The sequence below is a fragment of the Ovis aries genome, chromosome 4, assembly GCF_016772045.2.
Source record: "Ovis aries strain OAR_USU_Benz2616 breed Rambouillet chromosome 4, ARS-UI_Ramb_v3.0, whole genome shotgun sequence".
Taxonomy (NCBI): Eukaryota; Metazoa; Chordata; class Mammalia; order Artiodactyla; family Bovidae; genus Ovis; species Ovis aries.
This window is the reverse complement of record NC_056057.1, coordinates 32,675,299-32,690,526: the sequence shown is the minus strand read 5'-3', so window position 1 is coordinate 32,690,526 and position 15,228 is coordinate 32,675,299. Positions and strand designations below refer to the sequence as shown.

Below are 15,228 nucleotides of genomic sequence, written 5' to 3'. Positions count from 1 at the left end.
GCTGAACTTTTTTTTCAAGAAATATAAAATGTAAGAAAATTACAAGTTCTCTAGGGACACACAACAATTTAAATGAAGTACAACAATATTTAAGGGCTTCCCTGGTGGCTCAGATGGTAAAGAATCTGCCTGCAATGCAAAGATGAATCATTCAACAATGATCCTGGGTTAGAATCTTGCCAAACATTTAGGAGGAAAAATAAAGCTAGGCTCTTATTTATTCTGGGTGGCATGAGATTATTTTATATGTAATCAATCTCAGTTGTATATAAGGTTTAGAAATTTTAAAAAAAATCCATAAATGCACAAAAGGAAAATTTAGGAAATTTAAAAAAATCATCTTGGACCAAGAAAGACCCTTCCAAACATATTTCTAAAGCTGGATATAAAGGAAAAGACTGATTAAGATTTATCAACACAAAAACAACTTGAGATTAGACTTGCCATTTCACGAAGTTTTCCTTCCTCTCTCTTGAAAGCTACTCTCCAAAAACAAGGAAAGCAGCAGCAAACAAACTCTACCTCTGATAGTGCTAGAAGATCTGCAACTCCCGAAACAGTTAATGAAGACAGCTAGCAGACAGAACGTTAGACCTGAATAGTTATGGCAACAGACACCAGTGAGAAGCAAGCCAAATGATCCTGCAGAACCCTGGAATGATACAGAGTACCCCAAAAGCTGGAGTGGGGATGAAATCAAGACAACTCTAAAATCCTAATAAATGACCGCTGAATTGCCAGGTCTCCTTTCAGTCAGATACCTATGCTTTTCCCACTATAGGAGACAGAAGGGTTGGTCTTTGGAGATTATGAATCAGAGATGTCCAGATTCAGGGAATCATACAGAAAAGGGTGTAAAACTGAAAACAGGGATTAAGTGAAAGCCTTCAAGTCAAAATGTTTCCCCATTCAGTTCCAAATGCCTCCAACCCAACTACCTGAGAAAGTAGCTACAGATAAAGACCTTTGGGAGTCCCCAATTTAAAAACTGTCTGGCTATCCTGATTATCCTACCGTTTAGCCCAATAAATGAGAATACCACTCACATACATAGTATTATCAATTTTATAATAACACACTCTTATAAATATGATTCACAGATGATATGAAATATTTGTTTTCAACAACAAAAAGAAAAAAAAAACAAAGGCAATACAGAAAAAAAGAAGAAGGCAATACAGGACATGCAGGCAAGATAAGAAAACATTAAAGGCATTATAATGCTACTCTGGAATAAGTATTATAGCCATGAAATAAGAAGAGAATAAAACTCACAGAAATACAAAATAACTGAAATAAAAGTGCTAAAAGAAAAGGCTATTTCCAAGAAAATAGAAAAGGCAAAGATGGATAGGACAAGAAAAGATTACAGACTCAATCCCTGAAAAAATCACAATACCAGCAATAAAGAACTGAGAAATCTGTGGCTGAATACAGAATGCTAGTGTGATAACTTAAAAAAAGATGAAAACCAAGGTACATTACTGTGAACCTTCAAAATACCAGGGGTTAAAAGGAAATAAAGTGTTACATGCTTACAAGGAAGCATACTAAATATAAACTGGCATCAGATTTCTCAAAAGTAACAATGGAAGCTAGTAAACAATGGAAAATGCCTTAAAATTCTAACTGGAAATGATTTTTCAACATAATTCTATACCCAGTTTAACTATCCTTCAACATTTTATGATAAAGGTGTGATTTGTCAAATTTCCAAATATTTACTGATCATATACTCTTTCTCAGGAAGCTTCTAAGGATATGTCCAATCAAACAGAATTTAGGAAGGGGAAGACCTGCGTTTGAGGAAAACAGTGAAATCTAACTTAGGAAAGGAGTGAAAGAACATCCCAGGATGGCAGAGAAGTCCCATGATGAGAACTGTGCCTTAAGTTTACACCTACAATGCAAATACTTCATACTGGAACAGGCAGAAAGAAGGCTCTATGAGCAGTGCTGCCAAAGAAAGAAAAGCAACAGATTGTTTAATTGTACAGTTTTATTAAGTGGCATTTTACAGAGGGGTTGGAATTCAAGTCTGCAAGTCAAGAAAAATTAAGTGAATCAAAAATGAATGTGGCAAAAAATGTGCTCCAGGTGCAACAAACCAACCTTTTTCTTCCAAAAAGAAAATGTGATCAGAGTACACTACTTGGCTCAATTATTTTAAAAAGGAATTAAAACACATAAAACAAAAGTTGCTGTACATGAAAGGAGATAAAGTCTAATCTTTTACCTTCTATCCCAGGTGTTCCTATAAAATAAGGGATGAGGCTAAGTTCCTTCCAGATAGACAGCTGAGAATCCCAATAGATTAACTATACAGAAGGGCTAAGTCTCAAGTGTTTCTCCCTGGCTGCCCCATCTGATCCAATCTGAAGGGTTTTAAGTCTATGAGAAACTGGCTAGATGATCAGGTTATAAATGGATATTAAGGAAACTTACTTATCACCATCTTAAGGCATTCAGGATTGTCTTGAATAAGTGGTTCAGCTTGTACTGTTTTACTTAAGAAATTCTTTGATATAAGAGGAAACCTGACTTTAGCAAGGATGTCAACCATAAAAGGCTGGCGATTAGGTTCATCATATTTCAACCACCTGACCGCAGCATCATAAACCTAAGGGGAGAAAAAAAGCATGGTAAAATTTTTAGATGGCAGCAGCACTTCCAATTACCTATGTTTACTCTCACAGTGAAGGGAAAGAATCTCATTAAGACATAACTGCTTATCCCAAACATCTTATTCAGATACTTGTTTTCATCCCCAAATACCCACCTTTACTTCAGAACAGTTTATACAATGCTCTAGTGATTCTTCTAGGTAATATGCTTTATAGAACTTATTACTACTGCATAATATAACAGTAAGGAGGATGTTGAATACATATTTTTAAATTGCTTTTAAACAAAATATAACTTCTGTTTTGGAAGGAGATATGATATACATTTCCCACTGAAAAAATCTATTGATCAGTGCTAGTTTCAATTATTTGCTTATATGGTACCAGGAAAATGTGTTATTTCCTCAGAGGCCTTCTACCCCAAGAGATATGAAGGTCATCTAAGATTTTGTTTCAATCTAATATTCCTAAATTATGAACTGATAGACCTATGTGCTTTCCACAAACTTTATGATATAAAAACTCTATATATATAAAAGTAAATTAGAGTATTTATGTAAGAATTGCTTTCTAAAATAAAATAATTCATTTAACTACCAAAAAAGTGCCAAGTTTATTAACATAATTTGATCTACAAATCACTAGTTTAAACACACTGAAAAAAATATATTATTTCATATACCACACACTTTTAGGTCATATTAATAAGGCCTAAATTTAATTTCCCCATGAGTCAGTTAAACTTCTTATAGGAATTAGTCTTTTATTTTTAAATAATTTCTTTTTGGGGATAGTTTTTGATTTACAGAAAAATTGGAAAGATAGTATAGAGAGTTCCCATATACCCTGCATTTAGATGTTAATTGGTACATTAGTAAAAAACTCTCATCATAACTAACAAATAAATGTTGATACATTAAGGTCCATACTTTAAAAAAATCCTTTAGTTTGTCTAATTTTCTTTTTCTATTCCTCAATTCCAAAGAAGATACATTACATTTAGTCATCATATCACCTTAGGCTCTTCTAGACTATGACAGATTCTCAGACCTTCCTTGTTTTTGACGATTTTTGACAGTTTTGAGTTCTAATCAGTATAGACTGTCTCTCAATCTAGGTTATCTCATGATTAGGCTGGGGCTGTAGTTTTTTTGGGAGGAAGACAGAGATGACATGCCAGTCTCATTATATTAAGGGTATGTGCTATCAACATGGTATCACTGATTTCCATGCTATATAATACATTATCACAAACTTTTTGACTTAAATTACAGAGAAGGATGGGGAACTGAAAAGAGAGGTTAATTAAATGTCTGCATATTAAAGCGTTACCCCATCTAGCTCCCAACACCTGCACCTAGCTTACACCTCTAACAGTTTATATGACAGTTCTGGAGATGACAGTCCAAAGTGGATCATACCCTGGGCAAAAATCAAGGTATCAGCAAGGCTGCCTGAAGGCCTAGAGGAGAAACCATTTTCTTGATTTTTCTAACATGCAGCAGCCATGAAACAGAATTTGGAATACTCTATTTAGTGTAAATACCGTCTCTCCTAATATGATTCTTTTCATTATCATGTATCCAAAAATGAAGTGTAAGAAGTCCATAGGAACATTTTTACTAAGAATATTGTGGGAAGGCAATTTAATTACCTGATCCTCTGCTCTCACAGTCAGAGTGTCCTGGTTGAGGAGATGTGTAACTCGCTTGACATCAAGTTGTAGAAATTCATCAGTTTTATAAACTTCAGTAAAATGCTGATGAATAAAGTCATCTGCAGTTGCTTTCAATTCAGGACAGTCTAGACACTCCGCTAATACACTTATACCTGAAGATAGAAATACTTTTTTAAAAAAATGAACCAAAATACCTTTAAAAAAACACAATGAAGATACAGTAATTGACTCTAGGAAAATGAGATAATAAATTTCATAAATCTTTTCCATTGATTTGTCTATTGTTATGCCAGCATGATACCATCTTATATGTGGCTGAATTTGGTACTTGGTAGGACAGACCCTCTTCAATGTTTTTCCAAACTTTTCTTGGCTACAAGTAAAACATTTTCTCTTGCAAATAAATTTTAAAATAAGCTTATAATGTTCTACTTTAAAAAAATTCTAATATGACTTCAATTAAGGTTGCTAAATATTTGGATTACTTTAGGGACAGTTGACAGATCTCCACTTAGATTTTTTTAATGATCTTCAATGTAATTAATTGATTATTAATGTTCTGTATCAGAATCTGCAAAGTACTGTCCATGAGCCAAATCACTCACTTCTAGCTGTAGGGTCAGCAGCTAAGAATATTTTTCCTATTTTTAAAGGGTTGTGAAAAAAGGGAGAGTAGGGGAGAGAAAGAAGGAGGGGAATGTATTAACCAATAAGATGGCATGCTATATACTCATGGTGAGCAGTCAGCTACATATGAATGTTTAGGATCCCAATAGGGAAATGATACTTTCACCAAAAACCAGTATTTATTTATTAACTAATTTTTGGCAGTTGAATTTGTGGTGATTATGTGACCAAATAAAGTATCATGTGGATCAATAAAATATGAATGTGAAAAGTAGTTGTTTCTACGAAGACTGAGGTTTAAGAAAGACTTGAAATAGCTCAAATCAAGCATGACCAAGACAATTGATAAAATCTGAGAAAACACTGCAAAATTCTAGAAGGATTCTGTCATCAGACTTCTTGCTGAGTTATCAATTTAAGGAAATAAGAATAAAAAATCATAGATGATATATTGGTGTGACTTATGTAAGACAGATGTAGGTAAAATCAGTATTTATCAAGTTGGGCTTAGCATCAAACAACAGATTGCTATATTTATATTACACTAAAATAAAATCTTTACAATTGATAAAAACCTTCTTTAACCACTTACTACATTAATAAAACTTAAATTAGCCAACTAAGTACTGTTCTGATTATGCCAGATAAGGAAACTTCTATTGTTACTATATTTTTTCTTGATTGCACTGATGGAAACCTTCAGCACAAAATTGAACACTAGCATGTTTCCATGCAAAGAATATTTGCTATCAGTTTCAGACACATACAGGTTAACTATTTTATTTCTAGTTTAAGAGTTTTTATAAATATAGGACTGAGTACTGAAATACAAAAGTGCCTTCAGCATCTGTTGCTACGGCTTTAAGTATTTTTATATAAGTATAGCATCTTAGCGTAGTAAATTATGTTTGTTTTTTTAACACTGAATCATTCTGGCATTTCTAAAGTAAAACCTTGCTCCTCTTCATTGCTGAGGTTATTTTTTATTTTGGAAAATGCTGATACAGTATTTTATGGCTTGTTTCTGCTGAGGTTAATAGGCATCTCCCTAACCTCCTCTTAAAATATATTCCTGGAAAATATTCTAGTGAACATCTCAAGATTAAATGAGGAAAAAAGAAGATTAAATAAGGATACTTATAACCATGCCTTTTTTCTTTATTAAAATACAAATTAACGTGTTTTTTTTTAAATAGGAATCTCATTTCTTACCAAGACAGTTTGAAGCATCAACTTGTTCTTTCAAAAAATCAACACACATTTTCTTCACAGGTTCAATCTGATACTGATTTGCTGCATCTAACAAGGACTGAACATTGTTGCTATTCACAGAAATTCTGTAAATAAGGTGAAATGAATATTAATTTCCTACAATTTACTGTTTAAACAATGCTGCTTTAAAATGTATCCTACTGGCCCCTAAAATTAAACAAAAAATTAAGATTTTTCAGCCTTTGAACTAGTATAGCATAGGATCCTCAAACCCCACTCCTACCACCCTTATAGTTTTTCATTCTGAAGAATGTGGAACACACCAACTTGTTATAATAATACTTTGCCATGGCAGATCCTGACCTTACTTCTCCATAACAGAAATGATCCTTCATAGCAGAAATGATCCCTAACTTACCTAGCTGTATAAGCAAATTCCACAAGTTGTTCAATAATGTCAGGTTCGGCATCTTTGAGCTCCACTTCAAAGGACTTTGATTCAAGCATGTTAGCTAATACAAAGAGAAGAAACATAAGTGGCATGAGTACTTCCATGAGTCTAACTGAAGAACCAGACCATTCTAGGCTGTGTTAAATGTTAGAGAAAAACAGAATGACAGACACCTCTCTGAAAGAAGACACCTTAGGAAAGCCTAACCAGCACTCCCCTATAATAAATGCAGATTAATTCTCCATACTTGAGATGTGCCTTAAAATAAGATATTAGTCAATTAGTGTACTTAAAAAAAAAAGGCCAAGTAAACAGAAAGACATAAATCTAGATTTAGTATTTCCCCAACTCCTAAATTAATTTGGTAGCATTCTCTTAAATTGCTATGGGAAAAAATGCCTCTGATACATCTGGAACAGACCTATAAAAACAATGACAATTAAATATACATAGTCAGCTTTCAACAGCAAGGCTCTCATTCTTCCCCAAAACCCTGGTAGGTAGCCAGGACATTAAAGAGAAAACTTGAGGCAAATATATTATATAACTTGATCAAGCTCATAAGCAGTACTAAGTAGAAGAACCAGGACTCGGACCCAATTCTCAACTCCAAAATATGTTTTTTTTTTAGTATATTTCATTTTTCATTTAACTTGCTAGATAAAAGGCCATAAGACTATCTGCTCCGTTGCCTTTTCATCTGAGATTAAGAAAGAAACCCAGTATTCAACTAGAAGCTATATGTTCACTAGTAAACACTTAGAGGCCTTTGGGGCTAAAAAAGGACAGCTCTCCTCCGAGCAGTCACCACTGTGACCACTCTTCAATCTCCTCACCATTCTATGGCCTTACGTGCTTTTAAAACTGGCATATTAAATATGAAAATGGCATATTTCCATTTAGATCTCACCTAAATTTCATAGAAAAAATATTGTGTTTTATCTTCAGATACTTACTTGTGAACATTAAGTTAAAAAAATGACTGGCTGCAGCAAGGACAACACGATGAGCAGGTATCTTTCTTTCCTGGACCATAAGGATCACATCACACAGTGTTTTCTAATCAAGAGAGAAATAAATACAATTAAAAGGGCTCAATGGGAATGGCTAGGCAAAGGAAAAAAACAGGTGCTGACCAAATGCTTTATCTCTGTTTTCCATTTAAATCCAGTATTTCCCCAGCACAGATCTTGTCTATAATGTAAAATCTATTTACGAAGGACTTACAGAGTTGCTGTCATGAGTTTGGTGTATCAAAATCTGGCACTAAAGCTCCCAATAGTCAGGAAAAAAGAAAAAAAAAAAAAAGATCTTTAAAATCAGGAAAAAAAAGTACTAACCTTTGGGGGAAGCCAATTTTTTTTTTTTTTTTAATCTGACACTAATTCTACGGTGTTTCTCATAGTGAGATTTTACGGGGACATTAAATGACAATGTTCCTGGTGGTTTTTCAAACAAAACAATATACTTTTTAAAAACTGTCCTTGATAAAATGTAAAGTACACACTGCATTTTCCAAGAAAGTTGCCTTCATAGACCTAACCCGAAACCGGAACTACTCAAAACATAGAGTAGATGAACCAAGTGTCCACTGAGCACTCTTTCCTTAAATAACACTTCTCTAATATGCACTTCTGATAAGACCTGGATAGCAGCCACTTTTAAATTGTGATATCTAACCAAGGATAAATGTGTCACTGTAGGTTACTGAAAGAGACAAACCTAGATTGTATACTTAAAAGTGTTAGAAACATGGGGAACATTAAAGCTTAAGATTTACTTACTTAAAGATGAGTTTCAAGAAAAAAGAAATGTCTTGTTTATCAAATAAAATTTCAATTTCTTAATGAAGTTAAAGATATAATGTATAGATTTGGCTCAGAAAAAAATATGTAAAGCACTCTCTTAGGCACTGGGAATACGAGGCAAATAATATTTTCAGAGTAATAGTACTCACAAATCTAAATAATGGCCCAATAGCTCAGAAGATATGGAATTTTGCAAATTTAGGTATTTTACTAAAACTACTGATATAGTTTCTGATAGATAAATCACTATTTCCTACATTACTATTCCATGAATAAAAACCCAAATAAGATAGTAACACTTAGAATGAGAAAAAAAATGGGTCCCATTTTTTTAGAACCCTAAAAATGGGTTCTTAGTGCGCTAAGAAATGAACATTTCATTCTTACAGCTTACTTAAGGACTTTTTTTTTTTTTTTTAAAGGGGCTTCCCTGGTGGCGCAGACGGTAAAGAAACTGCCTGCAAATGTGGGAGACCAGAGTTTGATCCCTAGTTCGGGAAGATCCCCTGGAGAAGGAAATGTCAGTCCCCTCCAATATTCTTGTGTGGGGAATTACATGGATGGAGGAGCCTGGTGGGCCACAGTCCATGGGTTCACAAAGAGTCAGATACGACTGAGCGACTAACACTACTAGGAACTATAGACTATTGCTTAGACATTATATGCAGATCATAATTAAAGCCACTGTTACTCCAATAATGTCTTACATTTTTATTTCCATTTATTTGGGGAAGGGATACAGAATAGGCATAGCTTGCAGGTGATTTTGCTGCACCACAAAATACTAGGTAGCGAAACCAAGCCAACTGTTTGGTTACCATCAAAAACAAGCTTGATCAAGTTCGCTTAAGAGGAAGAAAGAGAAAAAGACAGAGAGAAGTGAGGGAGCGAAGGAAAGAAAAAAAGAGGAAGAAAGAATACCGACAGAACAGCAAGCAAATTAGACAGGAGAGGGGCCTATGGCTGCTGAAGGGAAGTTCCAGAAAACGTCAAGTTAGACTGAAAAGGAGCAAAAAACCTTCCCAAGGCATACTTGGGGATGGGAAATGTCAGTGTAGTGAATTGACAGACACAGAAGGAAGTCAGGGAAATCAGAAGGATCTTTGTACAATTTAGTCTTAGTCTAAGATTAATCTCTAGCTGGATATAAATGTGTGCAGCAAGTGGGAGGAGGTGAAATGAGAGCAATCGTTTACATCCAAATGGTACATTTATTTGACTGGACTACAACAGATTAATAGGTCCTATTCAACAAGAAATGGGACTGACCTAAAGAGAGAGGTCCCTCCTGCTATCTGTCCTTGGGAAAGAGGGGTATGCACAAACAGGAAATGGGGAGACAGAGACTCAGGAAGCTGGAGAATGAAAGCCCAAGGTGAATAGAACAGAAACTTAAACAAAACTACCTTTTGAACAACATATCTTCACTGGATTAAGCACACCAAAAAAACCTTGCAATTTCTGTTTATGTCCTCCCATATTTGTTACATGTTTGTATTTATTATTTTCAGCTTTTGAATCTTAAGTCTCTTATAAAAGCATAATTTTTGTGTAACCTTGCCTGAGGTTCCCACAAAGATAATTTTAAATAGAGTTTAACATAATCCTGTTTATCACTAATAACTTAATTTCATTTTACATATGCTACTTTTTAAATGCTATTTATTATTTCCTTGCTATCTTCATTTTTTTAACTGTCAGTTGTTATTTTGGTCACATATTCTTTGCTTTTTTTCCTCTTTCAGGGACTTATATAGAGATCTGTCAAGTAGTTGCAAACTCAGTCCAGCAGGTTATTGTTCTAGGCATGCAAGAAGGGTTCAAGAACAATATATCTATTAATGTAATTCATCATACTGATGGGTTAAAAGAGAAATTTTTCACGTAGAAAAGGTTCAATATATGACAAAAGGGTGTGTGATAATATTAAAAATTCATTTCCTGAGATTCTTCAATAAAGAAAATGATGTATCTGTCTGCTTAAGGTCATTCATCAGAATCAACAGCAACCATCACATTTAATAGTGAAACAGAAGAGGCATTCTCATTCAAGTTTGAAATATATATATATACACATATACATACATCCTGTCACATTTTCCTGGAATTTTTAGCCAAATCAGTACAGAAATAAAGATAAATCAATTTAACACTATTAGAACTTATATTGAAAGTCAGTAAGGTGGCTAGACAAGATAAATATGAAAAGCCAATTAGATGTGAGTAATATGCCATTAAAAAAAACACACAAATGAGAAAAAAAAAATCCTAATCACAGCAGTAAGAAAATAATTAAATACCTAGAAATAAACCTAAGCAATGTGAGGGATCTACATTAACGGGAATTTGGCATATGATAAAGATACCATTTCAAGTATGTGGTGAGGAGGTGGGGCACAGGTAACGGTTAAGGCAGTGAAATTATTTTGCTTGATACTGTTAACAATGGATATATGTCATTATACATCTGTCAAAACCACAGAATGTAGAAAGAATGAACTCTAAGATACACTATGGTTAAAAATGTAACAAGGCCTCATCCATTTTAACAAATGCCTCACACTTAGACAAGATGTTCATAAGAGGGGAAACTGGGGCAGGGGGATGAAATGGGTAAATGGAAACTACTTTCCGCTCAATTTTTCTGTTAAAACTGCTCTAAAAAAAAGTTTAATTTAAAAAAGGTGGTGAGAGATTTGATAACTGACAAAATGGTACTGGAGTGACTGTTACCAATTTATGAGGAAATAAATAATATTTTTCTCTCTCAAAGTGCTCTCTCTTCCTCTGGTGACGGTAAGTACTGGGAAGGACGTCTCAGTCCTTTTCTCCATCCGTCGCTGGTGGAAGAGTGACTGCGGGATGGGCAAGAGCATGGTAGAGGTCACTGACCACACAGAGCCAGGTTTCCCAGCTCATTCTTCCAGGAATCTGCTCCCCAAGCAGAACTGAATTCACTGGGACAGGCTTGCCTCTGCCAATGGCAGGAGAGGACTGTTTCCATTCCTCAGCTGCTCTGCCTCAGATTGGGTGGGAAAGTTTTTAGTTAAGGGGGAGAAGAGGAGGAAGCCTCTTTATGCTCAAGTCAAGGCCATGCTCACTAGTCTGTCATCACCCTTAATTTATGTCTCCTGTGTCTATTTCTGAACTATTTAGAACCGGAAGAAGAGGGTCCCTCAAACCACTATGGATAGACACTCAAACCAAGGCAAACAGCAACTCTGGGGCTGCTTTAGGGTTTGCAGGTATTAGGCACTTTTGTGGGGAAAGTCCTTTGGCTTGAAAAGACTCCCCTCAAAACTCCCCTAAAGGCAAGCATTTTAGACATGCGTTTGTGGAATGACCTTTCGCTCTCTTTAAGTAGTTGCCAGATAGGCCTGCAAAAAGGCACTTTAGGTTCCTGTAAATTCCACAGCATTGTATGAGGTTCTAGCTCTCTGCAGTATGTGTTGGCGTTAGGAGAAGGCATGCAAGCAGCAGTCCCAAGTTCTATTCTTCACTGTATCCCAAGGAGAGGACTGAGGAATGACTAACCTTTGGATTTATGTGGCTTGTCAACAAGGTTCTGCAATCAGTCCCTCCCAGCGTGAATTCAAGTTGACCCTGGGTACAGATCCCTGGGTAGACTGTAGATTCAACTATAGCTGGGTGGTGGATTTAAATCACTGAAAGGATAAATGAAAATGGAACCCTTATTACACAGGAATAAATCATCATTTTGGATTGAGATTTACTAGAAAAGCCTCAGGGAAGCCCAGAAAAGCCTCAACAAAGCAATAATAAACCCAAAGGTTAAGAGAAAAAAATAATTTACATGACTTTAGAAACCTTTTTTGTTCAGAAAAGCAAGAAAAACAGCACTGGGCTTAAATACATGTATAATCAGGATAAGGCAAGTGGAAAAGTAAAAGAAAAACATAGGAACATACCTAGATTAATAAGGGAGATTTCCTTCCTTAAGGGAAATATATGACAAGCTCAGTCAAACAGCTTTGAAAAGAAAAGCAGATAAATTTTGGTGCAACTGATCTTTAAAAGATGAGATTAGAGGGGAAAAAAAGGTTACTTTTGTTGTTATTTGTTCAATGAAGGTGATGTGGACCAAAGAGATACATAACAAAGGAAGAAAGAATTCAGGAGCAGACTAAACAATCTCTCTCAGAAAAAAGTTTGACCTAGGAATTTTTTATAAGATTTCTTTTAAAGCTAAAGGTAAGAAATCAAACCCACAATTAAAGGACTGCCCTCGAAAGACTGGGGCAGTTACAGTAGGTGATTACAGTAAGTTCAGATTGATTTGAAAAGGGGAAATGAAGATCAGCAGTAAAGTATCACATGCATTATTAAATACTCTGCAAGGTGATCTGGCGAGAAGACAGGAATGGTAAACGCTCTATCGAAACATATCGGCGAAGTTTCTGGAAATTAAGACTACGAGAGAGTACTAGGTCACATTAAGGGGAGCCAAATAATTCAGACCTGTTAGACGCTGGGCTCCCCCATAATTAAAATTACCTTACTGAGGGTGGTTAAGGGTTGGCAGTAAACCTAACACAGACCTCTTATATTTTCTACCATGGCAATGTCAATAGACTTTGAAAGGCACTAGTAGAAGAAATAGGTTAGCAAAACATCTGGGGCTAAAATGAAAAGGAAAAGAGGCTTTTGATCTAAGCAATGTTAGCTCTACAGGATAGGAAAGTATTCAACTTTAACAGGCTAGCAACTCAGTTGGGGTTGTCTGGAAGGAACAAATGGACACAAAGACACCGCCCACTTCGACACAAATAGGAAACAGAAAGCAATGTGTCTGCTATCACCAAGTTTTCCAGGCCTGGCAAGCAAAAGATGAAGAAGAAAGGCAAGGTTTCAAGGAGCACGCTGTAAAGGGCCACAGGCCTTAGAGGAGTCTGTTAAAGGTCACACTCCAGCTGAAACAAACGGAGGGGAAAAAAAGAAAAGGCTCTTCCATGAACTAAGATTAATACATAGAAGGAGACTGGATCACTCTGCTGTACACCTGAAACTACACCATAGAGTAACTATACTTCAATGTATTTTATACACACATATATATGAATATATAAGGAATTTCACAGCAGGTGAGGATTGTAACAAGGACACAAAGGTGCAGAACAACCAGGAGGATCAGAACTGTGGAGGATTCAAGGCCACAAACTGCTCTGCACAACCGCCCGTTACGAATGTGAATCCCTCTCCTCCCAAACAGGAGAGAAGACTTTGTCACTAGACAAAACTCAACTGTTTTGGCACCAAGTTGCCAGGAACACAAGGTTCAAATAAGAAAATGAAAATTAATCTTAAACGTGCAGGATGGACCACAAGGAGAAAAGAGACTCTAGCAGAGTCAGCAGCTGAGAAACTCCGCTGGCAAATTTCCATGGAAAACAATGTATCCTATGCCAACAAAGTATTATTATGCATAGATGAAATTCCTTCTCCAGGAAACAGTTTGCCCATTAGCCTCCTGATCAAAGTGATTCCTCCAGGCTGAGTTTAGTCTCAGGGTCTATCTATTACAGACAGCTGACAGAGGCTAGCAATCTGTCAAAATCAAAAGCCAAGATTTTTCTTTGAAAACTGTTTCACCAGAAACAAAGTTTCTGCTCTGTTTTTGGCTGGCAACAATAACAGTGGGTTAGGACCATATAGTATTATGTAAACATCTTTACTATTTATTGAGAGATGGGAGATGTGCTCGTACAGTTTCAAGCTTGTGGGGATGGGGGTGACATGATGCTAATCTTAAGAGTCCTGGAGACCCTCTGCCATACTGAAAACGTGACACAAACTACTTTGAAATTGGAGATGTTCTGGAAGTGCTCAATTAACAGTCTATTCCGATGGAAGACAACCTACACTGAAGGTGCTGAAGAAGTTATCCTGACTTGACCTTAACACTTACGTGAATGCCTTATGGCTGACACTCAGCAGCATAATACGGAGAGCAGACTTTTGCCTTTCAACTGCTTTAACTGACAGGGAGATTATAGATGTGGGAATTCAACAATAAGGGGTTCATAACAGGCAGACTTGGGGGATTTTGTTGCTAGTATGGGATTAGACAGAGTGCTGTCATTTGTTCACTGCAGTCTAGAGAGCTATGAATGACATCTTGGCTGAGAACAATTTGAGATGAGAAATGGAAGTGGCCTTCCAAGTCTAGAGTTAACAGATGTCTACCCATTCCACACCTTTCTGCATTCCATAGCTTTCTGGAGTAAAAAAAATTAAATAGCTTCCTGAACTGTTCTTCAGAGGCTACACAAAGGAACAGTCAACTGATGGAGGATGCCTCGTCAGCATCTGAGACAGAACAGAGCACCTGGAAGATAAGCCAAACCTGGGAATACGAACTCACACTGCTGTGTCCACTTAACGTCTGTGAAGAGCGCTGGTGCCCGGTTCACCGCTCTAAGATCTCAGCTCAGGGAGTTTATCTGAAGATCAACAGCCAAGTGAGACATAATACAACACCCTAGTGACAGATGAGCAACTACCTGGTAATCCCCCATAGGCAGTGCTTCTCTAGTGAAATAAAGTTGGAAGACGAGGCTTTGCTTGAGAAGAACACCTTGTAAATTCCAATAATCTAAATTTTATAATCTGAATATTCATGTGTCCTGCAAGGGGGGCAGTGGGGAAGATGGCTGGGCCCAAGTCCAGCATACAGAGTCCACTGTAAGACACATCTTACCTGTCCTATTGAGCAGATGGGGAACTCAAGCAGAAGTATGTGAGGAATCTCATCATTAGTAAAACAGCAATGTCTTTTGTTCTAATTTAATTTTACTAGCAACTTCGCTC

General features: G+C 36.2%; 2 protein-coding genes across 7 annotated transcripts in view; one reads left to right on the top strand and one right to left on the bottom strand.

The window, feature by feature from the left end:
• The window catches only part of HYCC1 (hyccin PI4KA lipid kinase complex subunit 1), a 216,582-nt gene that overhangs the window by 35,556 nt on the left and 165,798 nt on the right, over positions 1-15,228 (top strand). The window lies entirely within an intron of this gene.
• KLHL7 (kelch like family member 7) overlaps positions 1-15,228 on the bottom strand; it is a 54,376-nt gene that overhangs the window by 29,887 nt on the left and 9,261 nt on the right. For 3 of the 5 annotated variants that reach the window (XM_004007786.5, XM_042248456.2, XM_042248455.2), the window contains exons 2-6: positions 7,549-7,651; positions 6,560-6,653; positions 6,142-6,266; positions 4,279-4,454; positions 2,446-2,620 (exon numbers count right to left, since the gene is read on the bottom strand). In XM_004007786.5, the coding sequence (XP_004007835.1) occupies positions 2,446-2,620; positions 4,279-4,454; positions 6,142-6,266; positions 6,560-6,653; positions 7,549-7,651 (673 nt within the window). Of the gene's footprint in view, positions 1-2,445; positions 2,621-4,278; positions 4,455-6,141; positions 6,267-6,559; positions 6,654-7,548; positions 7,652-11,934; positions 12,066-15,228 lie in introns of all 5 variants that reach the window. The other 2 variants (XM_004007787.5, XM_042248454.2) reach the window with 1 other exon arrangement.